The sequence below is a fragment of the Narcine bancroftii genome, chromosome 2 (assembly GCF_036971445.1).
Source record: "Narcine bancroftii isolate sNarBan1 chromosome 2, sNarBan1.hap1, whole genome shotgun sequence".
NCBI classification, from domain to species: Eukaryota; Metazoa; Chordata; class Chondrichthyes; order Torpediniformes; family Narcinidae; genus Narcine; species Narcine bancroftii.
This window is the reverse complement of record NC_091470.1, coordinates 197,233,480-197,261,410: the sequence shown is the minus strand read 5'-3', so window position 1 is coordinate 197,261,410 and position 27,931 is coordinate 197,233,480. Positions and strand designations below refer to the sequence as shown.

At 51.7% G+C, this 27,931-nt stretch overlaps 1 protein-coding gene across 1 annotated transcript; it reads right to left on the bottom strand.

Moving 5' to 3' along the window:
- Window positions 1–130: 130 nt before the first annotated feature.
- LOC138753054 (uncharacterized) lies at window positions 131–18,625 on the bottom strand. Its single transcript, XM_069915645.1, has 8 exons — window positions 18,344–18,625; window positions 18,069–18,224; window positions 15,567–15,666; window positions 13,050–13,191; window positions 12,515–12,600; window positions 11,511–12,113; window positions 9,148–9,357; window positions 131–1,862 (listed from the first exon to the last, which is right to left on the bottom strand). The coding sequence occupies exons 1-8, from the start codon at window positions 18,623–18,625 to the stop codon at window positions 1,801–1,803; spliced, it is 1,641 nt and encodes a 546-aa protein (XP_069771746.1). The 3' UTR covers window positions 131–1,800.
- Window positions 18,626–27,931: the final 9,306 nt, after the last annotated feature.

Sequence of the window (27,931 nt, the reverse complement as noted above, 5' to 3'; positions counted from 1 at the left end):
AGAAAGAGGCCACTCAGTCCTTTGGCCCTATCCCACCCATTGATGACACCTTGGCCCATCTCAGTGCACCACCTTCCTCCCTCCCCCTCCGTTTCATTCAAAAATATTCAGAGCTTCGAAAGTACAGAGGTTGTTATTAAATGTTTAATTCAGAAACACAGCTAGATTACAAGTCTCTCCAGCCCACACCGCCCAAATACGCCCGTGTGGCCCCATTAACCCACAATCCCAGTCTGTCTTTGGGGCATGGGGGAGGGATCCTGCACACGTCCCACTCTAACTGGGTCCCACAGAAATTCTCTCCCGTCTCCTGGAGTTCTGGACTCACACGCGCACTTTGGGGAAGAAGCTCTTCTGGACATCTTCTCAACGTTGGCCTCAGCAAGGAAGGAAGTTCAAAGACCACGCCGAAATCGAGACTTCCACCAATGGTGGCCTGGGAGAGAGATGCTTTGGTTGCTGGAGCAGGGCACCAGAAATGGGGAAACCACCCCCGCCATTGAGGAGAAGGAGGGGAGAAGACCCTACAGGGCCAGTGACCCCGGCGGACGACCACCGAGGGGGCTCAGTGGCTAAGGGTCCCGCCCACGCTGCTGGAGATGGGCTTGCGGGAACCAGGTACAGGTACACCCCACTTGGTGAAAATTGGCTTTTACAGAGAAACCCGCCCGAAAGAAATTTGAATGGGTTCTCACTTTTACGGAAATGGCCTTTGATAGAAGTGAAATGGGTCTTCGCCCTATGGAAGGTTTCACTGGAACGCTTTTCTTTCGTGAAGCAGGGATATTGGGACTGTATCGGTACTGGGATTCAAGAGGGCACGAAGGGGCCTCGGGGTGCTGAAGGCTTCTTGATCGGGGCTGGAGCTCGGGAGGCCGATGGATCGAACCCACGGACACTGAGTAGGGTCCCTCTTTGCTTCTCTTTCTCCTATTGTTTGGGGCACCCAGGCAACACTCTCGGCCACTCTCTGTTTGCCCTGTGGCCAGCAGAAGCTGAAGCCCATCGTGAATATCACATTTTTAATGCACAACACTGAACAAATTATTTCCAAAATGTTCGCTTCCTGGGCGGAAACTGGGGATTACGATGGACAAAAAGCATCAAGGTGCTGACACTTTGCGTTAGTCCGACCGTCCTAAAAGTGTTTGACCGCTGATTGTTATCTGTACTCGGCATCTGATGTCTCTCGTATAATGCTGTAGTCGGCCAACATCGATGGGTTCCAGTTGCCCTGACACCGCTTTTCCATGGTTGCAATGTCCCAGTGAAACCTTTCACTGTGTTAATCGCAGGATCAGCGGGAAAGATGTCCAAAGTGCGGGAAATGAATTTTCAACGACGTGACTCCCTTCGTAGTTTTGTCGGTTTGGACAGGAAATCATATAAATCGGTTATAAAAAAGTAGTACATGATAGGCAATTTTTAAGGTGATTTTCGTGATCAGCAGCCTAGAATCCGTAAAATACACCCAAACGTCAGGGAACAAAAGCGTTGTTGTCCAGCATTATTCTGTGATAGTTGCAGGAACTTATGGGACCTTTGAATGGTTACTGAGATGAGCTAGATCCTCGAGGGCTCTCTTGCCAGCTTCCCTCTCCATCCACCATCCTGGGGCATGTGTTCTGTTAAGTTTCCAACCATGGAGGTTCACGGGACAGATGGGGGGGGTTGGAAGGAAAATTGAGAGTTGATGTCCGCCAGCTATTCAGAAGCCTCGGGTCTGAGCAGGGAGCGTCTTGTTGACCGTTGCCAGATTGACGGCTGTCAATCGGTTCATGCTCCACGCTGCTGACCCTCTCAAACAGTCTCGATCCCAGGGCTGCTGAGCTGGCTGTAGTAAATCAGTCTGACCTGGGCATCTGCAAGCATCAATTGACAAAACTGCATTAAGTAACATCGGAGATGATTGACGTCGCGGCCAGGAGGAGATGGTGCACCTTGTGAGAGATTTACACCCTGTCCTCGCCCACCTGATGACGCTGCACCTCAGCCCCGCATGCCTGGTCTATGATCGCCACTGTAGGGAGAGGGGGGATTGGGCGCTCGGAGGATCCACTTGTGGGAACGTCGCTGGGCCTGGCCAAGCCAGCTACTCACGGGACGAGGCAGTGGGAAGAACTGACTGCCTATCTTCCTTTTCAGGCACTTGCGACACACACACACACACACACACACACACACACACACACACACACACACACACACACACTCACACACAAACACGCACACTCACAAACACATGTCCACCCAAATGCCAAATGCACACACCCACAAACACACACCTACAAACATGCCCACAAATGCACACACCCACAAACACACACCCACAAACACATGTCCACAGACGCATGCCCACAAACACATAACCCACAAACACACACCCACAAACACAAGCACACTCACAAACACATGTCCACCCAAATGCACACACCCACAAACACACATGCGCGCACCTGTGTGCACACACACATTCACGCAAACACACACGCGCACACACACACACACACACACACACACACTCACGCACAAACACGCACACTCACAAACACATGTCCACCCAAATGCCAAATGCACACACCCACAAACACACACCTACAAACATGCCCACAAATGCACACACCCACAAACACACACCCACAAACACATGTCCACAGACGCATGCCCACAAACACATAACCCACAAACACACACCCACAAACACAAGCACACTCACAAACACATGTCCACCCAAATGCACACACCCACAAACACACATGCGCGCACCTGTGTGCACACACACATTCACGCAAACACACACGCGCACACACACAACCACGCACCCTCACAAACACACGCACACTCACAAGTCCACAAACAGACACCCACAAACACACTCACAAACACACGCACACTCACAAACACATGTCCACCCAAATGCACACACCCACAAACACACACCCACAAACACATGCCCACAAATGCACACACCCACAAACACACACTCACAAACATGCCCAAAAATGCACACACCCACAAACACACCTGCGCGCACACACGCATGCACGCACACACACACGCGCGCACACACAAACATGCACCTTCACAAACACACGCACACTCACAAGTCCACAAACACACACCCACAAGCACACGCACACTCACAAACACATGTCCACCCAAATGAACACACCCACAAAAACACACACCCACAAACACACACCCACAAACACATGCCCACACCCACAAACACACACCCACAAACACATGCCCACAAACCCATGCCCACAAACACACACACCCACAAACACACACCCTCAAACACACGCACACAAACACATGCACACCCAAATGCACACACCCACAAACACATGCACACCCAAATGCACACACCCACAAACACACACTCACAAAACGAATACCCATAAAATCACACACCCCAAAACACATGCCTACAAATGCACACACCCTCAAACACATGCCCACAAACGCACACACCCACAAACAAACCCACAAATGCATGGCCACAAACACACACACTCACAAACACACACGTGCGCACCTGCGCACACACATGCATGCACGCACACATGCGCGCGCACACGCGCACACACACAATCACACACCTTCACAAACACACACACTCACAAGCCCACAAACACACACCCACAAACACACTCACAAACGCATGCACACTCACAAACACATGTCCACGCAAATGCACACACCCACAAACACACACCCACAAACACTTGCCCACAAATGCACACACCCACAAACACACATGCGCACACCTGCGCACACACACACACACACGCAAACACTCACACTCACAAACACATGTCCACCCAAATGCACACACCCACAAACACACACCTACAAACATGCCCACAAACGCACACACCCACAAACACACATGCGCGCACCTGCGTGCACACACACATTCACGCAAACACACACGCGCACACACACAAACATGCACCCTCACAAACACACACACACTCACAAGTCCACAAACAGACACCCACAAACACACTCACAAATGCACGCACACTCACAAACACATGTCCACCCAAATGCACACACCCAGAAACACACACCCACAAACACATGCCCACAAACACACACCCACAAACATGCCCACAAACGCACACACCCACAAACACACCTGCGCACACACACGCATGCACGCACACACACGTGCGCACACACAAACATGCACCCTTCCAAAGACACGCACACTCACAAGTACACAAACGCACACCCACAAACAGACGCACACTTACAAACACATGTCCACCCAAATGCACACACCCACAAAAACACACACCCACAAACACATGCCCACACCCACAAACACACACCCACAAACACATGTCCACAGACGCATGCCCACAAACACATACCCCCACAAACACACACCCACAAACACACGCACACTCACAAACAAATGTCCACCCAAACGCACACACCCACAAACACACATGCGCGCACCTGCGTGCACACACACATTCACGCAAACACACATGCGCACACACACAAACACGCACCCTCACAAACACACGCACACTCACAAGTCCACAAACAGACACCCACAAACACACTCACTAATGCACGCACACTCATAAACACATGTCCACCCAAATGCACACACCCACAAACACACACCCACAAACACACACCCACAAACATGCCCACAAACGCACACACCCACAAACACACCTGCGCGCACACACGCATGCACGCACACACACACGCGTGCACACACAAACATGCGGCCTCACAAACACATGCACACTCACAAGTCCACAAACACACTCACAAATGCACGCACACTCACAAACACATGTCCACCCAAATGCACACACCCACAAAAACACACACCCACAAACACATGCCCACACCCACAAACACATGCCCACAAACGCATGCCCACAAACACACACACCCTCAAACACACACCCACAAACACACGCACACAGACACATGCACACCCAAATGCACACACCCACAAACACATGCACACCCAAATGCACACACCCACAAACACACACTCACAAAACGAATACCCATAAACTCACACACCCCAAAACACATGCCTACAAATGCACACACCCTCAAACACATGCCCACAAATGCACACACCCACAAACAAACCCACAAATGCATGGCCATAAACACACACACTCACAAACACACACGTGCGCACCTGCGCACACACATGCATGCACGCACACATGCGCACACGCGCACACACACAATCACAAACACGTCCACGCAAATGCACACACCCACAAACACACACCCACAAACACGTGCCCACAAATGCACACACCCACAAACACACACCCACAAACATGCCCACAAACACACACACCCACAAACACACATGTGCGCACCTGCGCACACACACGCAGGCACGCGCACACACACACACACACACACACAAATACGCACCCTCAAAAACACACGCACACTCACGTCCACAAACACACACCCACAAACACACTCACAAATGCACACACCTACAAACACACATGTGCGCACCTGCGCACACAAGCGCATGCACACACACACACACACACACGCACACAAACACGCACCCTCACAAATACATGCACAATCACGTTCACAAACACACACACACAAATACACTCACAAACACCCGCACACTCACAAACACATGTCCACCCAAATGCACACACCCACAAACACATGCCCACAAACGCATGCCCACAAACATACACACCCACCAATGCACACCCACAAACACACTCACAAATGCACACTCCCACAAACACATACACACCCAAATGCACACACCCACAAACACATGCACACCCAAATGCACACCCACAAACACACACTCACAAACAAATACCCACAAACACACACACCCCAAAACACATGCCCACAAACGCACACACCCTCAAACACATGCCCACAAACGCACACACCCACAAACACACACCCACAAATGCATGCCCAGAAACGCACACACTCACAAACACACAAGCGCGCACCTGCGCACACACATGCATGCATGCACACATGCGCACGCACACACATGCACACACACAATCACGCACCCTCACAAACACACGCACACTCACAAACCCACAAGCTCACACCCACAAACACACTCACAAACACAAGCACACTCACAAACACATGTCCACCCAAATGCATACACCCACAAACACATGCCCACAAATGCACACACCCACAAACACACACCCACAAACACATGCCCACCAATGCATGCCCACAAACACACACACCCACAAACACTCACCCACAAACACACTCACAAATGCACACACCCACAAACACACAATCACAAATGCATGCTCACAAACACACACACACCCCAAAACACATGCCCACAAATGCACACACCCACAAACACACACACGCGCACCTGCACGCACACACGCATGCACACACACACACTCACGCGCACACACACACAAACATGCACCCTCACAAATGCACGCACACTCACAAACACATGTGCACCCAAATACACACACCCACAAACACATGCCCACAAATGCACACACCCACAAACACACACCCACAAACATGCCCACAAATGCACACACCCACAAACACACATGCGCGTATATGCGCACACACATGCATGCACGCACACACACACACACGCACACACACAAACACGCACCCTCACAAACACGCACCCTCACAAACACACACACACTTCTGTTCTTTGGCTTGGCTTCGCGGACGAAGATTTATGGAGGGGGTAAAAAGTCCACGTCAGCTGCAGGCTCGTTTGTGGCTGACAAGTCCGATGCGGGACAGGCAGACACGATTGCAGCGGTTGCAAGGGAAAATTGGTTGGTTGGGGTTGGGTGTTGGGTTTTTCCTCCTTTGCCTTTTATCAGTGAGGTGGGCTCTGCGGTCTTCTTCAAAGGAGGTTGCTGCCCGCCAAACTGTGAGGCGCCAAGATGCACGGTTTGAGGCGTTATCAGCCCACTGGCGGTGGTCAATGTGGCAGGCACCAAGAGATTTCTTTAGGCAGTCCTTGTACCTTTTCTTTGGTGCACCTCTGTCACGGTGGCCAGTGGAGAGCTCGCCATATAACAGGATCTTGGGAAGGCGATGGTCCTCCATTCTGGAGACGTGACCCATCCAGCGCAGCTGGATCTTCAGCAGCGTGGACTCGATGCTGTCGACCTCTGCCATCTCGAGTACTTCGACGTTAGGGGTGTAAGCGCTCCAATGGATGTTGAGGATGGAGCGGAGACAACGCTGGTGGAAGCGTTCTAGGAGCCGTAGGTGGTGCCGGTAGATGACCCATGATTCGGAGCCGAACAGGAGTGTGGGTATGACAACGGCTCTGTATACGCTTATCTTTGTGAGGTTTTTCAGTTGGTTGTTTTTCCAGACTCTTTTATGTAGTCTTCCAAAGGCGATATTTGCCTTGGCGAGTCTGTTGTCTATCTCATTGTCGATCCTTGCATCTGATGAAATGGTGCAGCCGAGATAGGTAAACTGGTTGACCGTTTTGAGTTTTGTGTGCCCGATGGAGATGTGGGGGGGCTGGTAGTCATGGTGGGGAGCTGGCTGATGGAGGACCTCAGTTTTCTTCAGGCTGACTTCCAGGCCAAACATTTTGGCAGTTTCCGCAAAGCAGGACGTCAAGCGCTGAAGAGCTGGCTCTGAATGGGCAACTAAAGTGGCATCATCTGCAAAGAGTAGTTCACGGACAAGTTTCTCTTGTGTCTTGGTGTGAGCTTGCAGGCGCCTCAGATTGAAAAGACTGCCATCCGTGCGGTACCGGATGTAAACAGCGTCTTCATTGTTGGGGTCTTTCATGGCTTGGTTCAGCATCATGCTGAAGAAGATTGAAAAGAGGGTTGGTGCGAGAACACAGCCTTGTTTCACGCCATTGTTAATGGAGAAGGGTTCAGAGAGCTCATTGCTGTATCTGACCCGACCTTGTTGGTTTTCGTGCAGTTGGATAATCATGTTGAGGAACTTTGGGGGACATCCGATGCGCTCTAGTGTTTGCCAAAGCCCTTTCCTGCTCACGGTGTTGAAGGCTTTGGTGAGGTCAACAAAGGTGATGTAGAGTCCTTTGTTTTGTTCTCTGCACTTTTCTTGGAGCTGTCTGAGGGCAAAGACCATGTCAGTGGTTCCTCTGTTTGCGCGAAAGCCGCACTGTGATTCTGGGAGAATATTCTCGGCGACACTAGGTATTATTCTATTTAGTAGAATCCTAGCGAAGATTTTGCCTGCAATGGAGAGCAACACACACACTAACAAGTCCACAAACATACACCCTCAAACACACACACAAACGCACGCATACTCACAAACACATGTCCACCCAAATGCGCACACCCACAAACACACACCCACAAACATGCCCACAAACACACACACCCACAAACATACATGCGCGCACCTGCGCACACACACGCATGCACGCACACACACGCGCGCACACACACAAACATGCACTCTCACAAACACACACACACTCACAAGTCCACAAACATACACCCACAAACACACTCACAAATGCACGCATACTCACAAGCACATGTCCACCCAAATGCACACACCCACAAACACACACCCACAAACACATGCCCACAAACGCATACTCACAAACACACACACCCCAAAACACATGCCCACAAACGCACACATCTTCAAACACATGCCCACAAACGCACACACGCACAAACACACATGCGCACACCTGCGCAAACACACGCATGCACGCACACACACACACATGCGCGCACGCATACACACAAACACACACACACACAAACACATGCATACTCACAAATGCACACACACCCACAAATGCACATACACCCACAAACACATACCCAATCACACGCACACTCACGAATGCACGCACACACACACACACACACACACACACACACACACACACACACACACACACACACACACACGCACAAATGCATGCATTCTCACAAACATACACAAACACATACATATGTACACTCACATACATATGCACCCCCCCGCCACCCCTAGAAGTCGGGGTGGAACTGGGGCCACATGCAGACTCTGAGGTTACGTCTGTACCCCCTGCCCATCCCAAGCCCCCATCTTCGCAGCGCGCTGCATGCAAGTTCATGAGGGTGCTTGTGAATCTACCTTGCATTGGCCCCATGGACTTGACCCTTTGTTTGATCACCACTCCAAGCAGACCACCGCAAACCACCACAGCCAGCAGGCCCAAGAATGTGTTATGCTGCGAACTGTTGCTGGTCGCCACCTCCCCCGGACCTCGACGATGCTTCCAGGAATGACCGGGGTCGGAAAGGATTCCCGGCACCAACTCTGCACTGCCTCGCTTTCGCACATCTGCCAGATCATCAAAGAACACAGAGCCTTTTAAATGCGGAGCAGGTGACATAGTACGCTCCCACGATCCACTGGGATCTTGCTTTGCAGCCATGGCTCCCAGCAGGAAAGGGATGGGTCGCGGAGTGGAAGATGCAGGAGATGGAGTAAAGACCAAGATGCTTCCAGCAAGGATTCAGATAAAGAACTATCAGGAATATCTGTGGGGAAAGAGGGCGCTGGGTTTAACTAGGACATAATATGTAATGGCCTTAGAACAGCCATTCACAGTGGGGACAATCTGGCCCCACTAGGGACTACTGCACATTCAGCACGAGGCAGGGTACTGAAGTCCTGAATAGTTTTTAGTAAAAACACAATGCTGGAGAAACTCAGCAGGTCCTTTAAGTAGCAATTTCGGGCTTGAGCCCTTCATCAAGGTGTGAGCAAAATGTCGGCAGGCGTCTGGACAAAATGGCGGGGGGTGGGAAGGGGCAGGGGGGAGGAGCACAGTCCCACCGGCAGGAGGAGGGAGGGGGGCACAGCAGCAAATGGGGGGGGTGGTGGGGCGGCTCTGTGAGCGGAGACGGAAGGGGGGTGGAGAGCTGGAGGAAAGGAAACAGGGGAGGGGGAACGGGGAGAGGGCCAGTGGAAACCGGGAGAAGTCAGTGTTATCCGGTTGGAGAGGGGCCAGACAGAAAGATCAAGAGCTGCTCCTCCAATTTACAGGTGGTCTCAGTGGGATAGTCCATGAGGCCGTGGACTAGACGTGGGCGTGGGAGTGAGACACAGAACTGAAGTGGCTGTCACTGATCCATGATAGGACGGGTTTAGAGGGGTGTGGGGCCAAATGCAGGCAGGCGGGACCAATGTGGGTGGGACATTTAGGTCGGCATGGACATGTTAGGCTGACGGCCTGTTTCCACGCTGTCCGACCAAATTACAGATATTTCAGAGGGTACGTGAATATGAAGGGTTTGGACAGTGTGGACCTAATATGGGCAAGTAGGTCAGCATGGAAGGGATGGGACGAATGGCCTGTTTCTGAGCGTTGGAGCTCTGTGGGTAGGGTACACCCGGCCAAACCGAACCGGGGCTGAGGGACGTTGGTCGACAGCCACACCGTGACCCTCCGTGGTGAGGCCACATTTGGAGAATTGTGCTGCGGGGAAAGATGTTGGGCCAGAGAGGGCCAGAGAGGATTTGCGAGGATGTTGCCAAAATTTTGGGGTGGGGGGGCTGGAATGGCCACTGAGCTACAGGGAGAAGTCAAGCAGGCTGGGACTTCGTTCCATGGAGCGCAGGAAGATGATGGGATAGGGAACATAGAGTTTTTTGAGGCGGTCACCAGGAAAGTTAACAAAGGAAAGGCTATGGATGATGTCTACATGGACTTTAGTAAGGCGATAGAACAGAGAGATTTGGGAACAGATACAGAATTCCCTGAAAGTGGCATCACAGGTGGACAGCGTTGGAAAGAGAGCTTTTGGCACATTGGCCATAAATCAAAGTATTGAGTACAGGAGTTGGGATGTGATGGTAAAGTTGTATAAGACATTGGTGAGGCCAAATTTGGAGAATTGTGTGCAGTTTTGGTCACCAAACTACAGGAAAGATATACTAGGATGTTGCCCGGACTTCAGGAACTGAGTTACAGGGAAAGATTAAACAGGTTAGAACTTTATTCCCTGGAGCGTAGAAGAATGAGGGGAGATTTGATTGAGGTATTTAAAATGATGAGGGGGACAGACAGAGTAAATGTAGTTGGGCTTCTTCCACTGAGGGTTGGTGAGATACAAACCAAAGGACGTGGGTTAAGGGTGAAAGGGAAAAAAGTTTAGGGGGTACTTCTTCACACAGAGAGAGATGGGGGTAGGGAATGAGCCGAAGAGGTGAATGCGGGCTCAGTTTTAACATTTAAGAAGAATTTGGACAGGTACATGGATGGGAGGGGTACAGAGGGTTGGGGTGCAGGTCAGTGGGGCCAAGAAGAAAAATATTTTGGCACAGACCAGAAGGACGCTGCAAGACCGGCCGCGTTTCTCCAGCATTTCCGTGTGTTTTGATCTGGGAATCTGCCATTCCTAGAGGTTGGTTTAGCAGCTCTTGGTGTTACCAACAACCCCCACTCCACTCTCACCCCCAGCCCCACCCCAGCATGGAGTTCTCCTTACCCTCACTGGGGATGTGACCTGGGCTCATTTGGTCACCAATCTCATGCCTGTCCAAGGGGCCAGTCCGCTGGTGGGATGGTTGAGTTGGTGGACCAACGCGGACACCTTGCTGCTTCAGCCCAGGGAAGGGTGAGGCAGAAGGACTGGTGGTGGCTGTACCCTTCTCTTCATGGACTCTGGTTGTCTGGGGGAAAAGTAAGGTTGATGGACCAATGGTCACCATGCCCTCCTTTTCATAGCGTCCAGTTGACCGGGGGAAGTCTGGTGGACCGGTGTTGATCATGCCATCCCCATGGTGTCCAGTTGACCGAGGGAAAGGTAAGGTTGATGGACCAATGGTAGCCATGCCCTCCTCTTCATGGTGTCTAGTTGACTGGGGGAAGGGTAAGTCTGGTGGACTGGTGTTGATCATGCCGTCTCCATGGCGTCCAGTTGACCGGAGCAAGGGGAAAGCTGGCGTACTGGTGCTTGGTTCCTGTTCCTGTAGCCAAGCGAGGGAGGCAATGGAGGCTGGGTTCTCTGCCTGTCCAACTTGACCTTTCAGTGTTGTGTGGGGTGACTCCAGTCTGATGGGTCCACGTAGTGTGTCTGCATCCACCGAACCTGCGGCACCAAAGCACAAGCTCAGGCGCTGTGCACGCGATCAATGACTGAGTTCAGTGTGGCAACACGATGCAGTGAGAGGCCCTTCAGCTCACAGGACTATGCCAACCCATACCCACCCCGTTTTGTCCCTTTCGGCTTCCCCCCCCCCCCCCCCCACCGGTCTCTGCCCCCTGTGGACAGTGTCCAGAGGTGGGAAGGGTAGGGAACCCCTCACAGTGACAGGGAGGTCATGCAGACTCCACACGTGCACACCCCCCACCCACATACACACATAAAACCAGGGATGGGGATCGAATCCTCCGGTTCTGTGCTGGGAGAGGAACCCATCATGTCCCAGGTCATAGCCAGCACTCGGGGGAGCGAGAAGGAGTGACCTCACTTGAGGATGGATTTCTTACCTGGGGATCTGGAATCGACAATTTCCTTCAGCTTCTGGGCAAGACTGGACCTCACACAGAAGGTCCAGTTATTCTTCATCGTGAACCTGTGCCAGGAGATAGAAGAGAGTAATTTTAGTAGCACGTGACAAGGGGTGTGGTGCTACAGTTAGTGTGGTGCTTACAAGTAATAAAGGTCAAAAAGCAACAGAAACAAAAACAGATAAAACCATATGGCCTCATTCAAGATCCCCACTGGTACAATACACCCAGTGTTACACAGCGACAGACCCATCCCCTCCAGTACTCTAACCCAATATTACACAGGTACTGACCCGTACCCACCTGTACTGTATCCTAGTGTTGCACAGCAACAGACCTGTCCCCATCAGTATTGTACCCCAGTGTTGCACAGCAACAGACCTGTCCCCACCAATACTGTACCCCAGTGTTGCACAGCGACAGACCCATCCCCACATGACCCATACTCCATTGTTTACAACTTGAAATTATTTCTCAAATCCTCCGTCCTGTCCTCAAACAGCCCTGTGCTTACTCCAGATATTCAAAGCAATGTCCATTGGCTGGTTTTGTCTTGTATGTCTCCAATAGCGAGTAGGAATTCTCTGGGAATGTCGTTTTCAGGTACATCTGGCAGCACGGGACCCCGGCATTTCCGGAGTACCTCGAGCCAAAAACTGCAAAGACAGGAACAAGAGACAAATGTCAATCGTCCACACGCGTCTATGGAACGGGGCAGATAACAGATTTCTGCAAAATTAGGAAGATGTGGGTCGGCACAACATTGAGGGCCGAAGGCCCTGTACTACCCTGTAGTTCTGCTACAGTGGCAGCTACCAGGGTTCGAATCCCGCAATTCCTGTGTCCCTCCCGTGTGTGCATGGGTTTTCCCCGGTGGAGGGAGGCTCCTCCAGTTTCCTCCCACCCTTCAAAACCTAATGACAGGAGGGGGGGTAGGTCAATTGGGTGTAAATTAGGTCACACGGACTCGTGGCCAGTTACCATGCTGTATGTCTAAATTTAATTTTATAATGCAACTTCATCAAAAACAGTAAAAAAAATCCCCGGTTATCCAGAATTCAAGCAACCGGCAACCCCAAGCAACCGGCAACCCCAAGCAACTGGCAACCCCAAGCAACTGGAAACCCCAAGCAACCGGCAAAAAAAAATCAAGGAAATCAACAAGCAAATAAAACATTAATATACATAAGGATAATTAAAAATTTAAAGTTTAAAATTGTAAAAGCTCTCCGAAGCAGCACACAAGCCCTTGGTGAAGACGAGAGTGAACGCACAGCCAGCGGAGCCCCCGCCCGCAGCAGATGATTGAATAAAGATGTGTCCGAATAAAATGGCGGCAGCCAAGACGGGGAGCCGGCCGGTGTTGCTCGCTGCTGGGGCGACCCCCCCCCCCCACCTGAAGTGTCCCCCTGTCCCTGCCTGGTAAGAGTCTTCATTAAGTTTTAGGGTCCATTAGTGAGGCTTTATCTGTAAACTTGGGGGATTGTGGGCTAATTATGATGGCAGCGGTGTTAGAGCACCAACATTTCGAATTAAAATGTTGTAAATTACAGGAATTATTAGATTAAAGTGAACACTACCTAATTACGGATTACAATACTGATTTTTTAAAAATTAATATACCTTTTGCACTGTCTTTTGAACTATTTATTCTTAGCGCGTAAAAAATACAAGACGCTGGAGTCTCTCAACAGGTCACGTACAGCAAAGGTAAAGAGACATAACCAAAGTTTCGGGCTTGAGCCCTTCATCGACCGCCACGCTAACAGTGTCAAAGGACTTTGTTCCCTGGAGCGTAGAAGACTATAGGGGAGATTTGACAGAGGGCACGCACAGTTACGAGGGGGCGTCGACAGAGGTGTTCCCCCACTGAGGGGAGGTGAGATGCAAACCGGAGAATGTGGGTTAAGGGTGAAAGGAGAGAGGTTTAGGGGCGGCGTAGTGGTCTGCGCCAGCGACTGGGACACCACCCCCACGCTGTCTCCAAGGAGTTTGTACGTTCTCCTCTTGTCTGTTTCTAAACGTACCGGGTGGGGGGTTGAGGGCAAATTTGGCTCGTGGCTCATTTACCATCTAAAATTTTTAAAAAGTTTAGATCAGTGTTCTTTCTCCCCCCTTCGCACAGAGCGCTCAGGGCAAGGAGGGTTCCCGAAGGGGCCTCAGGGAGCCAATTGAGCCGGTGGTTCAGATCTGAGGCTCGGGCGGCCGACGGACCTTTGTGGGAGTATGGGAGGTGAATCCACGGTGTCTCTGAAGGGACCCCCCCCCTCCTCTTACTGTTAGGGGTCGCTGGGTAATGCTCACGACGACTCTGTCTGCCTCCTGGCCGGCAAACGTTGGCATTTATGATGCATGTTACATTTTTAATGTATTATTGACAATAAAAGGAACTGGTCAGGTACCCCCTCCAAAGCCAGTCCGTCCTCAAATAGGGAGACCAGGATTGGAGATGAGATACATGTTGGAGATGAGATCCAGAGTAGGGCAGAGACATGGAGGAACTGCTTTTCCCAGCGGGCAGTGAATCAGTGGGATTCGCTGCCCATTGAAGCAGTGGTGGGGGAAGGGGGGGCGACCTCAGTGTATATATTTAAGTCGAAATTGGATCGATTTCTACACCGTAGGGGAATTAAGGGACATGGGGACCTGGAGAGGAGCCCCTCATCAGATCAGCCGTGATCACGTTGAATGGCGGAGCAGGGCCCAACGGCCAACTCCTCCTTCTCATTGTGACATATCAAAGACAGAATGATGGGGGTTGGGGAAGAATTACAGACCGTACAATTCAGCAGAGGGGAGCAAGCCCGCTCCTCCTGGCTGGTCTGACTTGAACCTCACTCACTGCCTTCTCCCCTCTCCCTGTGACTTTCCACCTTCCTCCCCTCCTCTTCCTCCCTCCTCAAGATTCGACCTCCCGTTGGCTTGAAGCATCATCGTACACTCTACTTCCACCGCAGAGTTCCGAAGACTCCCCACTTCCCTTTTCCTCTCTCGGTGGTTGGGGGGGGGGGGGGGGGGGAAGACAACTTACTTGGGACCTGGCAGCTGATCAGCAGAACGGTGAACAGGGTCCAGGTGAGGGGCTCCATCGCTGAGAGGATGGGAGATAGGTACCACACGCCCAAGGAGATCTGGAGAGCAGGAGAAAGAGAGAGCTGCACTGCGAAGGGGTGAGGAGATGGGGTAGAGAAAAAAGGGAAAAGGGAAGTCGGAGAAAGAGAGAGAGAGAGAGTAAGACAAGTGGGGAGAGAGAGAGGAGTGAGAGAGAGAAAAGGGAAAAGAGGAGAGAGAAAGACAAGGGAAAGCGAGAGAAGGGGAGAGTGAGAGAGAGAGAAAAGTGGGAGAGAGAGAGGGAGGAGAGAAAAGGCAGGAGAGAGAGAGGAGAAAGAATAATTCTCCAGACAGTCTTTAAAAAGTGATAGTCTTCAAAGACACACTGAATTCAGAGTGAAGGGAGAGAGAGAGAGAGAGAGAGAGAGAGCGTTCGTCCGCAGGAGAGGCAGGAAATGCTGAGACTGGCTTGAAAACAATGAATGAAGGAGACACACAGACACAGTCCTAATAGAACCTTGAGGACATGACACTGGTCGAGGTTGCAACTCCAGAAATGTACTTCTCATTAAATATTCCTGTGTTTACAACAAGTTACATCAGCTCTTTGTCTCATTGCCTGTCAAGGGATTCCCCTTAATGTTTGGTTAAAGTTTACCAGGCCTAACCCAGGCTGGAAAACCCCGATTTCCCAGATTGGTTCTTGATTCACTTTCTGCAGTCCACTGATTTGTCTGTTGTAGAGAAGAATGAGGGAGCTTCACACTGTGGGAAGGATGGTGAGGGAGCTTCACTCTGAAGGAAAGGAGATAAGGGATCTTCACACTGAGGGAGGGGCGGTGAGGGAGCTTCATACTGAGGGAGGGGAGGTGAGGGAGCTTCACACTGAGGGAGGGGCAGTGAGGGAGCTTCACACTGAGGGAGTGACAGTGAAGGAGCAGGCTGTGGGAGGGGCAATGAAGAAGCTTCACCCTGAGGGAGGGGCAGTGAAGGAGCTTCACACTGAGGGAGGGCTGGTGAGGGAGCTTCACTCTGAGGGAGGGACAGTGAGGGAGCCAAGCTGTGGGAGGGGCAATGAAGGAGCTTCACACTGAGGAAGGGGCAGTGAGGGAGCTTCACTGAGGGAGGGCAGTGAGGGAGCTTCACACTGAGGGAGGGATGGTGAGGGAGCTTTAGGCTGTGGGAGGGACAATGAAGGAGCTTCATACTGAGGGAGGGGCAGTGAAGGAGCTTCACACTGAGGGAGGGGCAGTGAGGGAGCTTCACACTGTAGGAGGGGCAGAGGGAGCTGCTCACTGTGGAGGGTCATTCTTAGACAGGCAGCTGGATGCAAGACAAGGTGCGGGGAAGATTTAGTTTGCTGAGAGGATTCATATAGGAACCTCATGATGGGCCAAAGGGCCTGAACTGTGCTGGATTGTTCTATGAGTGGAATTTACTGTCCTGCTAAACTCAAACCTTCCTCCCCCACCCCGGAGCCTTGCCCCCCGACATCCTGACACAGAGGGACCCACTCCCCGTGCCGATCTCCTCGAGGGCCTGGGGCAGGAGAAACTGCGGGGGTTGGGGTGAAGAGGAGCAGACGGCCAACGCTTGGGGCCGCCGACCCGCCATCTTTCCTCGCTCAGGCCCCAAGCGTTTCCCTCCCCTGTCCCGCCGCATCTCCTGACTTGGCCTGGTCGAAGGTCTCTCTCCTCCCTTCCCACTTCTTGGGTTAGGCCACAAGACCAAGGAGCAGAAAGAGGCCACTCAACCCATCCAGTCTGCCCCATCATTTAATCGTGAGCTGATCCATTCGGCCCCACTGTCCGGCCTCTCCCCGTAACCTTTGACGCCCTGGCTAATCAAGAACCTATCAGTCTCTGCCTTAAACCCACCAAATGACCTGCCCTCCCTAACTCTGCCCACCTTCCTGCCCCCCACCCACCCCGGCTGGTCTTCACTCCTCATTCTTCCGCCTTCATGTTCTTTGCTTATCCCTTGCGGAAGGGCTCAGGCCCGAAACATCGGTGATACCCCCCGACCTCCCGCGGACGCCGTGTCCCCTCAGCGCTTCCGCGCAGGCTCCTTCTGTAGATTTTCGTGTCTCCCGGCCTCTGCCACCCAGATCCCACAGATTCACCACCCACCCCACCCACTGAAAAAACTCCCCCATGCCTAACCGGATGCCCCTCCATCCTGAGGTTGCGCCCCTCTTATCCTGGACTTCATCCACTGCGGGGGGAAGGGGTGGAGGGGTGGAGAAACCTTTCTCATTGAAATTTTCTCTCGGAAAACCGGGCCCACGTCACCAGTACGTTGAAGGTTGGGCGTCCCATACACAGCTGGGGGTGTGAAGGCACAAACTCCTTGCAGGTACCGCTGAGCTCGAATCTGGGTCACTGGTGCTGTAACAGTGTTGAGCTAACGGCGCCACCCTCTCGACTCTGCCCACGCCTTTCAAAATTAGAGCTGGTGTTGGGGAGGGAGGGGGTAGGTATACCTGTGGTGAAGGAGGTAAAGATGGTGAAGAGCAGTGGCCAAGAACCCATGCCCGGGCGTTCACGCTGAGATTTTCACGACGAAGAGCAACGGCCAGGAACCCTTGCCAGGCGTTCACGCTGAGATTTTCACTACCTCCTGCCCGCAGCTTGGACCTCTACGTAATGTTGATTCCTGGAAGCGTTCAAGTGTGTTGCTCTCTCCCCGTGAGCCAATCACAGGACACCTGAAACCCATTCACCCAGTGCACCATCTCGACAGAGAAACCTGGGTTACTTCCTCTAACGTGGTTAATTCTTTGATCTGAGTTGCCCCGGGGGAGGAGGCGGGTTGAGCGCAACACGTGGTGTGACTCGACAGGTCTGTCAGCAACCGTGGGGGGAAGGGGGGGCATTTCGGGATCTGGACCCCGTTTATAATCGGGCTGCGGGTTGGGGAGCATTCCTCTGACTTCTCGCTCCCCACGGATGCTGACCCCATCTCTCTCTCTTCCCCCTGCCCGCTTAGGTTTTCAGGGTCTGCAGAGCCTTGTGTTCCCTCGCCCTCCCTGAAGATCATTCCCCTCCCTCCCCCACGAGGAGAGCCGGGGGGGTGGGGGGCTGGGGACGGTAGCGGAAGAAGTGACATACGCAGCACTTAAGAAGTTTCTAGAAAATCACCTGATGAAGCAGGTGGTGGTTTTTGAAGCAACTTTTATGTCAAAATTCTAAGAGCAAAGATTTATCTGTTATGCCCTCAACACAGAGTGGAGAGAGGGGAGGAATGAGGGAGCTTCCCCACTTTGGGAGGGGCATTGAGGAGGGAGATCCACATTGTGGGAGGGGGGATGAGGGAGCTCCTCACTGTAGAAGGGGGTGGTGAGGGAGCTCCTCTTTGTGGGAAGGAATGAGGGAGCTCCTCACTGTGGGAGGGGGCAAAGAGGGAGATTCCCACTGTGTGTGGGGCAGTGAAGGAGCTCTGCATTGTGGGAGGGGCAGTGAGGGAGATTCCCACTGTGGGAGGGGGCAGTGAGGGAGATTCCCAACATGGGAGGGGCGGTGAGGGAGGGATAGAGATGCAGCATTCTGTTTGTGGGATCTTGCTGTGCCCACATTTGTAGCAGCTGTTCCTCCCTTTGCCCCTCATGGTCATACGTGTAGGGACCGGCTGAGAGGTGGTCACTGAGTATAAATGTTCTCTATCGACAGGAGTGTCTGATCCACTTCCCCTTCCAACCTTAACCTCAGCAGAGGCTCTTATCAGTACTGCAATGAACCGGTGGAACCACTGACTCACGGGTTCGATCCCCACCTCCGCTACTGTGAGCGCCTGTGTGTGTGTGTGTGTGTGTGTGTGTGTGTGTGTGTGTGTGTGTGTGTGTGTGTGTGTGTAGCAGTGTGTGTCTGTGCTTATGTCTGTGTGTGAATGTGTATGAGAGTGTCTATGTGTGTGGGGGGTGGGGGTAGTGTGCCTGTGTGTGTGAGAGTGTGTCTATGTGTGTGTGTGTGTGTCTATGTATGTATGTGTATGTTTCTAATGTGTGTGTCTGTATTTCTATGTGCCTCTGTGTGTGTGTGTGTGTGTCTATGTTTATATGTTTGTGTGTGTGTCTATGTGTCTGTGTGTGTGAGTGTGTCTGTGTGAATGTGTCTTTGTGTGTGTGTGTGTGTGTGTGTATGTATGCATGTTTGTGTGTATGAATGTGTCTATGTGTCTGTGTGTATGTGCCTGTGTGTGTGAGTGTGTCTTTGTGTGTGTGTGTGTGTGTGTGTCTGTGTGTGTATCCCTATGTGCGCGCATGGAGTTTGCACGTTCTCCCTGTGACCCCCCCCCCCCACCCCACAATGCTCCCATTACCTCCACCCGGGGTCAGTGGGCTCATCACCCGCTGTAAATCACCCTCCTGCATCACAAGTGAAGGGGGAGAATTGGGGGGGGGGGGTGGGGAGATGAGGGGCTAGTGGATGGGTGCCAGGGGGCTAATAGCTGCCGTGGATCCTACAACAATTCCCAAGACTGATGGTTGAGATGTCACTTCTGGGAAATAACCAAGAATTTCCCCAAGGCCACAAGGCAGAGCTCAGAGTGGCATCGTTCTCTCTCGAGGAAAGTGGTTGATCACTTCCTAAGTACGGCCTCCCCTTGTCAGCCTTTCCCTGTCCTGTGAAGCATGGGGAAGGAATGCGTCTCTGGGATTTCTGTTGTCGAGTCCACAGTTACCAGTTGTTTAGTTGCTTGTTTCTTTTGGAAATAACCATGAGAACAGAGGGCATTGAAAGACACAGAGAAACCGAAAGCGAAAGGGAGATGGCAAGGAAGACATGCAGAAAAATTAACTGTTCACACAACAGCTTCGGGTAAGGAAATGTACACACGAAAATGTGAAAAGACTTTGCTATGTTTTCCTCTGTATGTATATTTGTTTCTGCGAATAAAGTTTATTTTGTGGCACGGTTAGCGCAACACTGTCACAGAGTCGGGGACCCGGATTCAAATCTGGCGCTGTCTGTAAGGAGTATGCGAGTTCCCCCCCCCCACCCCCTGCTGTGGTTACCTGCCAGCCATCAAAAGGTCGGGAATCTCGTGTGGGGAACGCCACCGTCGGGAGGGCAGCAGCAGAGATCACCACCCAGCACGCCCCCTGTTCTCGCTGCTGCCGCCAGGAGATTGGCTTCAGGGGCCAAGAGACTCACACCCACCAGGTTCTGCTCCCCCTCCACCATCAGACCCCTCAATGGCAAACTCAATGGGGGACTTGTTTAAGGACTCTTGTGCATTTTAGTGGTTTTTTTCTCAGTTTGTTTTCATTTCTTTATTTGTTTACATGTGTACAGTTGTTTTATTTGCTCTACCGAACAGTGGTGATTCTGCCTGGCCCTCAATAAAAGGAATCTCAGCGCTGTATGTGATGCCATGTATGTACTCAGACAATAAATCTGAGGCAGTCTCCACGGTTTCCATCAGTGCTGTCACTAGGGTTGGTGTCACCCACACCCCCTCTCCCCACCCCCACATGGACCTCCCCCGCGCCCCCCCCCCCCCGTACCAAACTATACAGAATCCTTAGTAATGTTTTTTGTACTAATGTTACCCGTAATTCCCGGAGATCACTGAATGTAACGGCGGCAGTAGTGAGATAAACAACTAGCAAAATTAAAATTACACCTTTAAATTACAACTTCAATATCCAAGCAGCTATTGATCTTGGTTTGCAAACACTAACGGTCACAACACCCAGAGCATTTGACAAGAGCAGCAGCAACAAAAACAACAGCGCTTGCTGATGGGCGCATGCGGATGGAACCATGGGATTCGAAGTGCCGTTGTCGTCGGGTCACGATGACAGGTCTGAACGGAGCATGGCAGAAGGTTCAAAAATGAAATGAACATAGAGTTTTAGCCTCGTATATTGATACATTGTCAGCTGGGCTGGTGAAAAATGGTTTTGTTGTTAGAATGAACGACAGGGATATTTTTATAAAAAGTAATAGATTTCTGCTAAAACACTGCACAAAAATTTTATAGGCCGATGTTTTGGGGTCACCTCCCTCTGATGGTGTCACCCGGTGCAGTCTGTGCCCCCCTAGTGACCCAGTGGGTACAGCCCAACATCGTTGATGTGCTTATTGGCATGTTGGCCTCCGTAAATCAAAGAGGAGTTACGATGTTACAGTGAATACAAGCACCCCCCCCCCCCCCAGACTTATGACAGTCCAACTTACGATTTTTCAAAGTTACAATGGCTTGAACCTGTACTTTCAACTTCCCCGGTGGGGTCAGCCGGTGTCGTCACCTGACCATGTGACACGTACTGCTGGCCTACATGGGACCAGTGGCACTCTGACGGGTGACCTGAACAATGACTACAGTCCCCGGACGACCCAAACTCCCCTTGTAACCTAACCCACCCCCACCACCCCCTTATCTCCAGAATCAACCTGGTGAACCTCCTCTGCTCCGCCTTCAAAGCCGGCTAATCTTCTCTCAGGAGAAGGCGACCAGAATGAAGACACGTGTTGGCTGATGATGGCGTCGAGCGCAGCCCACAAGCGTGGTGGGAAACTCAGCGGCTGTACTCTGTGAGGTGTCTGAGGAGATACGGTTCGTCACCAGAGACTCTCGTAAACTTCCACGTGGAGCTCTTCCCGGCCAGCTGCATCACTGCCTGGTACGGAGGTGTCAATTCTCAGGGCAAGAATAAACCCCAGAGGGTGGTTAACTTGGCCTGCGACATCATGGGCACCAGAGTCCACTCTATTGAGGACACTGACGGGAGGCGGGGTCTTAAAAAGCAGCCTCTATCCTCAAGGACCCCTCCACCACCCAGGCCAGGCCCTCTTCACTCTGCTACGATCGGGGAAAAGGTCCAGGAGCCTGAAGATGAGCACAAGGACGGCTTCTTCCCCTCCGCCATCAGATTCCTGAATGATCAATGAACCACAGACACTGCCTTACTTTTCGTACACTGTTATTTTTATGGTAATGTCGTAAAATGGTTATAATAATAACATTTGCCCCGTGACGCTGCCCAATACACTGAATTTCGTGACTTGTTCTTGAGAATAAATTCTGCTTCTGAGCATGAAGTGTTATGGCACAGTTCAGGGGACTCAGGCCACAACGTTGCTCTCACCTACATTAACCAGCCATTCTCGACCCCTTTTTTACCCCCAGCTATGCCCCCCACAAGGACTCTGCACAAACTTTATGAGCCCCCTTTGCCCAGTGAAGCAGTCATGTTTGGGTATTTTTCCATACTTCTCCCCCACCTAAAATAGAAAAAAAAACTAGGTTTTTTATTTAAATATGCTGGGCACCCCCCACCCTTGCAACCCAGGTTCCCGTTGAGATTGGACCTTACACCCATAACCTCCCCCCACCCTACTTTTCTCATTTCCTTGTTTCTAAGGGTCCTTTGAGCGTCCCCCATTGTACCAGCGTCCTCCACCTCCACCCCCACCCTCGGCAATGCCTGCCAGGCGCCCACCACTCCCGTGCCAAGGATAGCCAACATCTGGGATTGAGGTAGAAACACGTCGAAATGCCGGGGGAACACAGAAAACCTACAGACCCTTCGGCGCACAAAGTTGTGCTGAACACGTCCCTACCTTACTAGGTTTCCCCATAGCCTGCTGTTTCTCCGTGTACCTGTCCAAAAGTCTCTTAAGAGGCCCTATCGTATCCACTTCCACTACCGTTGCTGGCGGCCCATTCCCACCACTCCCTGCGTTAAAAAAAACCTGACCCCTGACATCTCCTCTGTCCCGACTCCCCAGCACCTTAAACCCGTGTCCTCTTGTGGCCACCATCTCAGTCCCTGGGGAAAAAGCCTCTTGACTATCCCACACGATCAATGCCCCTCGTCATCTTAAACGCCTCCATCAAGTCACCTCTTGTCCCCCATGGAGAAAAAGCCGAGCTCACTCCAACTGTTTCCATAAGGTGTCTCCCTAAACCAGGCAGCATCCTAGCAAATCTACTCTTGCACCCTTCTGGTAGTGAGGTGGCCAGAACTGCACACATAACTCCAAGTGGGGTCTGACCAGGGGGTCCTAATACATCTGCAACATTACCTTTCAGCCCCAAAACTTGATTCCTCGATTAACGAAGGCCAATACACCCGAAGCCAGGGGTTCTCAACCTTTTTCTTCCCACTCACATCCCCCATCTTGAGTCATCCCTAGGCCATCAGTGCTCTGTGATTAGTAAGGGGTTGTTTAAGGTGGGAGGCAAGTGGGAAGAAAAAGTTTGAGTTGTTCCTCATTGACTCGTTATGTGCACTGTTTCTGAGCTCTGAAGGAAATAGGCTAATAACAATTTTACTCAAGCAAAATATTTCAGTAACAATTGTGTCTAGGAGTTCTCAACCTTCCCTTCCCACTCACGTCCCACCTTAACCAAAATATTTCAGAAATAATTGGGTCTGGGGGTTCTCAACCTTTCCTTCCCACTCACATCCCACCTTAAGCAGCCCCTCGGCCTTCGGGGCTCTGTGATTAGTAAGGGGTTGCTTAAAGTGGGATACAAGTGGAAGAAAAAGTTTGAGTCGTCCCTCATTGACTCATTCTGTGCACCGTTTCAGAGCTCCAAAGGAAATGGGCCAATGACAATTTTTCTCAAGCAAAATATTTCAGTAACAATTGTGTCTAGGAGTTCTCAACCTTCCCTTCCCACTTACTTCCCACCTTAAGCGATCCCTTACTAATCTCAGAGCCCCGACGGCCTAGGGTATGTGAGTGGAAAGGAAATGGTGGAGAACCACTGCTGCAGGCCACCTTAACCACAGAATCAACCTGCACAGTTGCTTTCAGCATCTGTTGGACTCGGAGGCCATGACCCCTCTGACCCTCCACGCTGCCATTTAATCATCATATTTGACCTCCCAAAATGAACCGCTTCACATTTATCTGGGTTGAATTCCATCTGCCTCTTCTCAGCCCAGTTTTTGCAACCTATCAACATCCCACTACAATCTCTGATAGCCCCCCATACTATCCACAGCACCCCCCCACCCCACTCAACCTTTGTGCCATTACCAATCCATCCCTCCATTTCCCCATTCAGGCCATTTATAAAAAATGGTCCCAGAGCAGATCCCCGAGGACCACCACCAGTCACTGACCTCCAGCCCGTCTACAACTACTCTTTGCTTTCCGTGGGCAGGCCAGTTCCGGATCCACACTGTACCTCACTGCCTCGGAACTCAGCCAGTCTTTCCAGAGCCCATCAGACAAGGATGCATCGCCGACATTTGGGCCTTTTTCAAGGAATAAGGCAGAAACAGGAAATCTCAGAATTCTGCTGGCTAGGGGTAGGGAAAGGAATCCAGACCAACAAAAGGTGTTAATTTGATATGGTAAGGGGAGAGGTGAGAATTTATCTGGTGTGAGGAAGGTGACAGGGGAAGAAGTGAGGAGGGGGGCACAATGAAAGGTGCCCAGTTGGAAGATGAGGTGTGGTCTCAGTCTGGCCGTCAGCAAGGGAATGGGACAGAGAATTGAAATGGGTGGCCACTGGGAGATTCAGGCTTATTGGATCTAGGTCCTCTGTCAAGTGCCGCCTGAGGCACTGTTCAGACACGTTGCGTCCTCCACATTTCTCAGGGGCAGCTCTGCCATCCCGAGCGGATGAGTTTTCTCATCCCACGGCTGGGCTCAGGGGAAGTGCAGACCCTTGTGGGCACAATTCCTCGACCACTCTGTGGTGAGATGTAATTACACCATTAGGTCACCAGGGGTCAGCCCGGTGACCTTGTATATAAAGCAGTCCAGGGCTACAGTCTAGCCTTCCAGGTTTGTCTTGCAGAGAGACAAGACCTCTTAGTGCACATATTAGTTTATTAAAGCTGTCTTATACTCGCACTGCTGGTGTGGTTATTATCACACATCCTCTGCAAACTTCCTCCATTCGGCAGGTCAGAATCAGAATCTATTATCACGAACACATCACAAAATTTGTTGCTTTGCGGAAGTCTCCAGATGCTGTAATCGTGGTAAAAAAAAATGCTGGAGGAGCCCGGCCGGTCTCGCCATGTCCACAGGATATTTCAGGCCTGAGCCCCTTCCTCAAGGTGTGAGCCTTTATATAAACCACCTTACAATATAAATAAAAATAGCGCAAAAAAAGCCTGGGGTTTGTCCGTTCAGGAATCTGGTGGCAGAGGAGAAGCCGTCTGTGCGCTTGCCTTCAGGCTCTTGGACCTCCTCCCCCAATGGTACAGAGTGAAGAAGGCAGGGGTCTTTGAGGATGGAGGCGGCTTTCTCGAGATACCGCCTCATGTTGATGTCCTCGAATGGAGTGAAGACTGATGTCTCAGGCCAAGTCTTTTCCTGACCTGAGCATTGGCACGTGGGGAGGGAGGGGACCTAAGAGACATTTCAAGTGCTGAGAGGCCTGGACAGAGTCCACGTGGCGAGGATGATTCCCCATGGTCGGGGAGTCTAGGCACAACTAGGTACCAATTTAAAACAGACGTTAGTCAGTCTACAGAAATTCCTCAGCTGTGGAAGCAGGATTGGGTGGACTTAAGACAGAGATGTCTGACAGGTATTTGATTAGTCAAGCATCAAGGGTTAAGGGGGTGGAGGGTGGGGAGTGGGTGGATGGATCAGCTCATGATTAAATGGCAGGGCAGACTCGACGGGCGGACTTCTGCTGCACAACACAGCTGCCACAAAACAACATGCTTCATGATGTATAAACTGCCAGGGCAGATTCGCCCAGCATTTACCCTGTCGTCCAAGCACCACAGGAGTTGTTGGGCAATCAGGCCACCTCAGTGCTGTCACACAGCTCAGCTGTGTGGCCTGGAAAATGACCCCAAGTGTACAACAAAGGAAGGCTGTCTTATTTTTGAGTTCCGGACCCACCAATCTACACTGGCCGAATGTGACCACGAGATAGATCAACCCCCAAACCTGGGAGGCGGCCCTACAGGGACGGTGACCCCAGCCACAGGCCAATGGTGGGGTTCTTGCGGTCGGGGGTGGGGGCAGGGCTCACCTCGGCTGCTGGAGACCAACTCGTGGGATCCAGGGGGCACGTTCGTTTCATCCGCATCAGTGACTGGGATCCCCCAATGGCCTGCCATATCAATTCTATGCCCATCCAAACCGAGGCCACCAACATATTGGAGGAACAAGACCTGGGCACTGCCCAACCGGATGGCATTAATGCCGACTTCTCCAGTTTCTGCTAGCCCGCTCCCTGTTCTCCCTCTCCTCCATCCCCTTCCCTCTCCATTCTCAGAGCCGCACCTCTCCCCCATTCGCTGCTGTGGCCTCCCTCCCTTCTCTGCCTTTTACCTCCTGCCCGCAGGGCTGTGCTCTTCCTCCTCGCCCCCAACCACTTTGTTCGGGCGCCTGCCAACATTTTGCTCATATCTCAAGCCCGAAACGTCAATTCTGTATCTTTATCTTTGCTAGGTAAAGGACACTGTTTGACCTGTTGAGTTTCTCCAGCACTGTTTAAGATGCAAGCAAGCTTTTTCCACGAAGGATGGGTGAAAGGGGAGAAGTTTGGGGGAAATATCTTCACGCAGCAAGGTGAAATGATTTAAGATTTTTAGCACTGTTACACTCTTTTGGCCCACAACTCTGTGCCACCCAATTAACCTACAACTCCTATTAAGTGGAAGAAAACTGGACTCACACAGACAGGGGGAGAACGGACAAATCCTAAGACAGCGCCAAATCCCGATCCCTATCGCTGGTGCTGTATCAGCGTTGCGCTAACTGTAACTGTGCCGCCCCCATCAACATCTCTTCTTTCACTCTTAACCCATGCCCTCTGCTTTGCATTTCACCTAACCTCATGGAAGGTTCTAGATCAACTGGACAAAGAAATGTTACAACTGTGAAAAGGGGTAGCATTGTGAGCAGCTCTGGTTGCCAGGTTTGAGGAGGACACGGTGAAACTCGACCGGCTGCAAGTGCTGAGATTGTAGTAAAAACACCAAAATACTGGAGGAACTCAGCCAGTCTTTCCAGTGTCCATAGGAGACAAAGATCTATAACCGATGTTTCAGGCCTGAGCCCTTCTTCAAGGAAAAAAAAATCAGGTGCAGAAAGTCTCAGAATTCAAATGGGGGGGGGGGGGGGGGGGGGTGGGGGGAGGGGAAGAGAAGGGAAGGAATCCAGACCAACAAAAGTGTTCATTAGATGTCATGAGGGACTAGATGGAGTTTATCATGTCTGTGCGATGTGGCCAAATTAGAGAGGGTACAGAAAAGATTTACAAGGACTGGGGCCAAATGGAGAGACGGGATTACCTGGGACCTTTCTCCCTGGACCCCTCTCCACGACACCTCGATGGTTCTATCATGGAGAGCACAAAGTTCCTTGGTGTGCGTTTAAAGGACAACCCACCTGAGACCCACACCTCCTC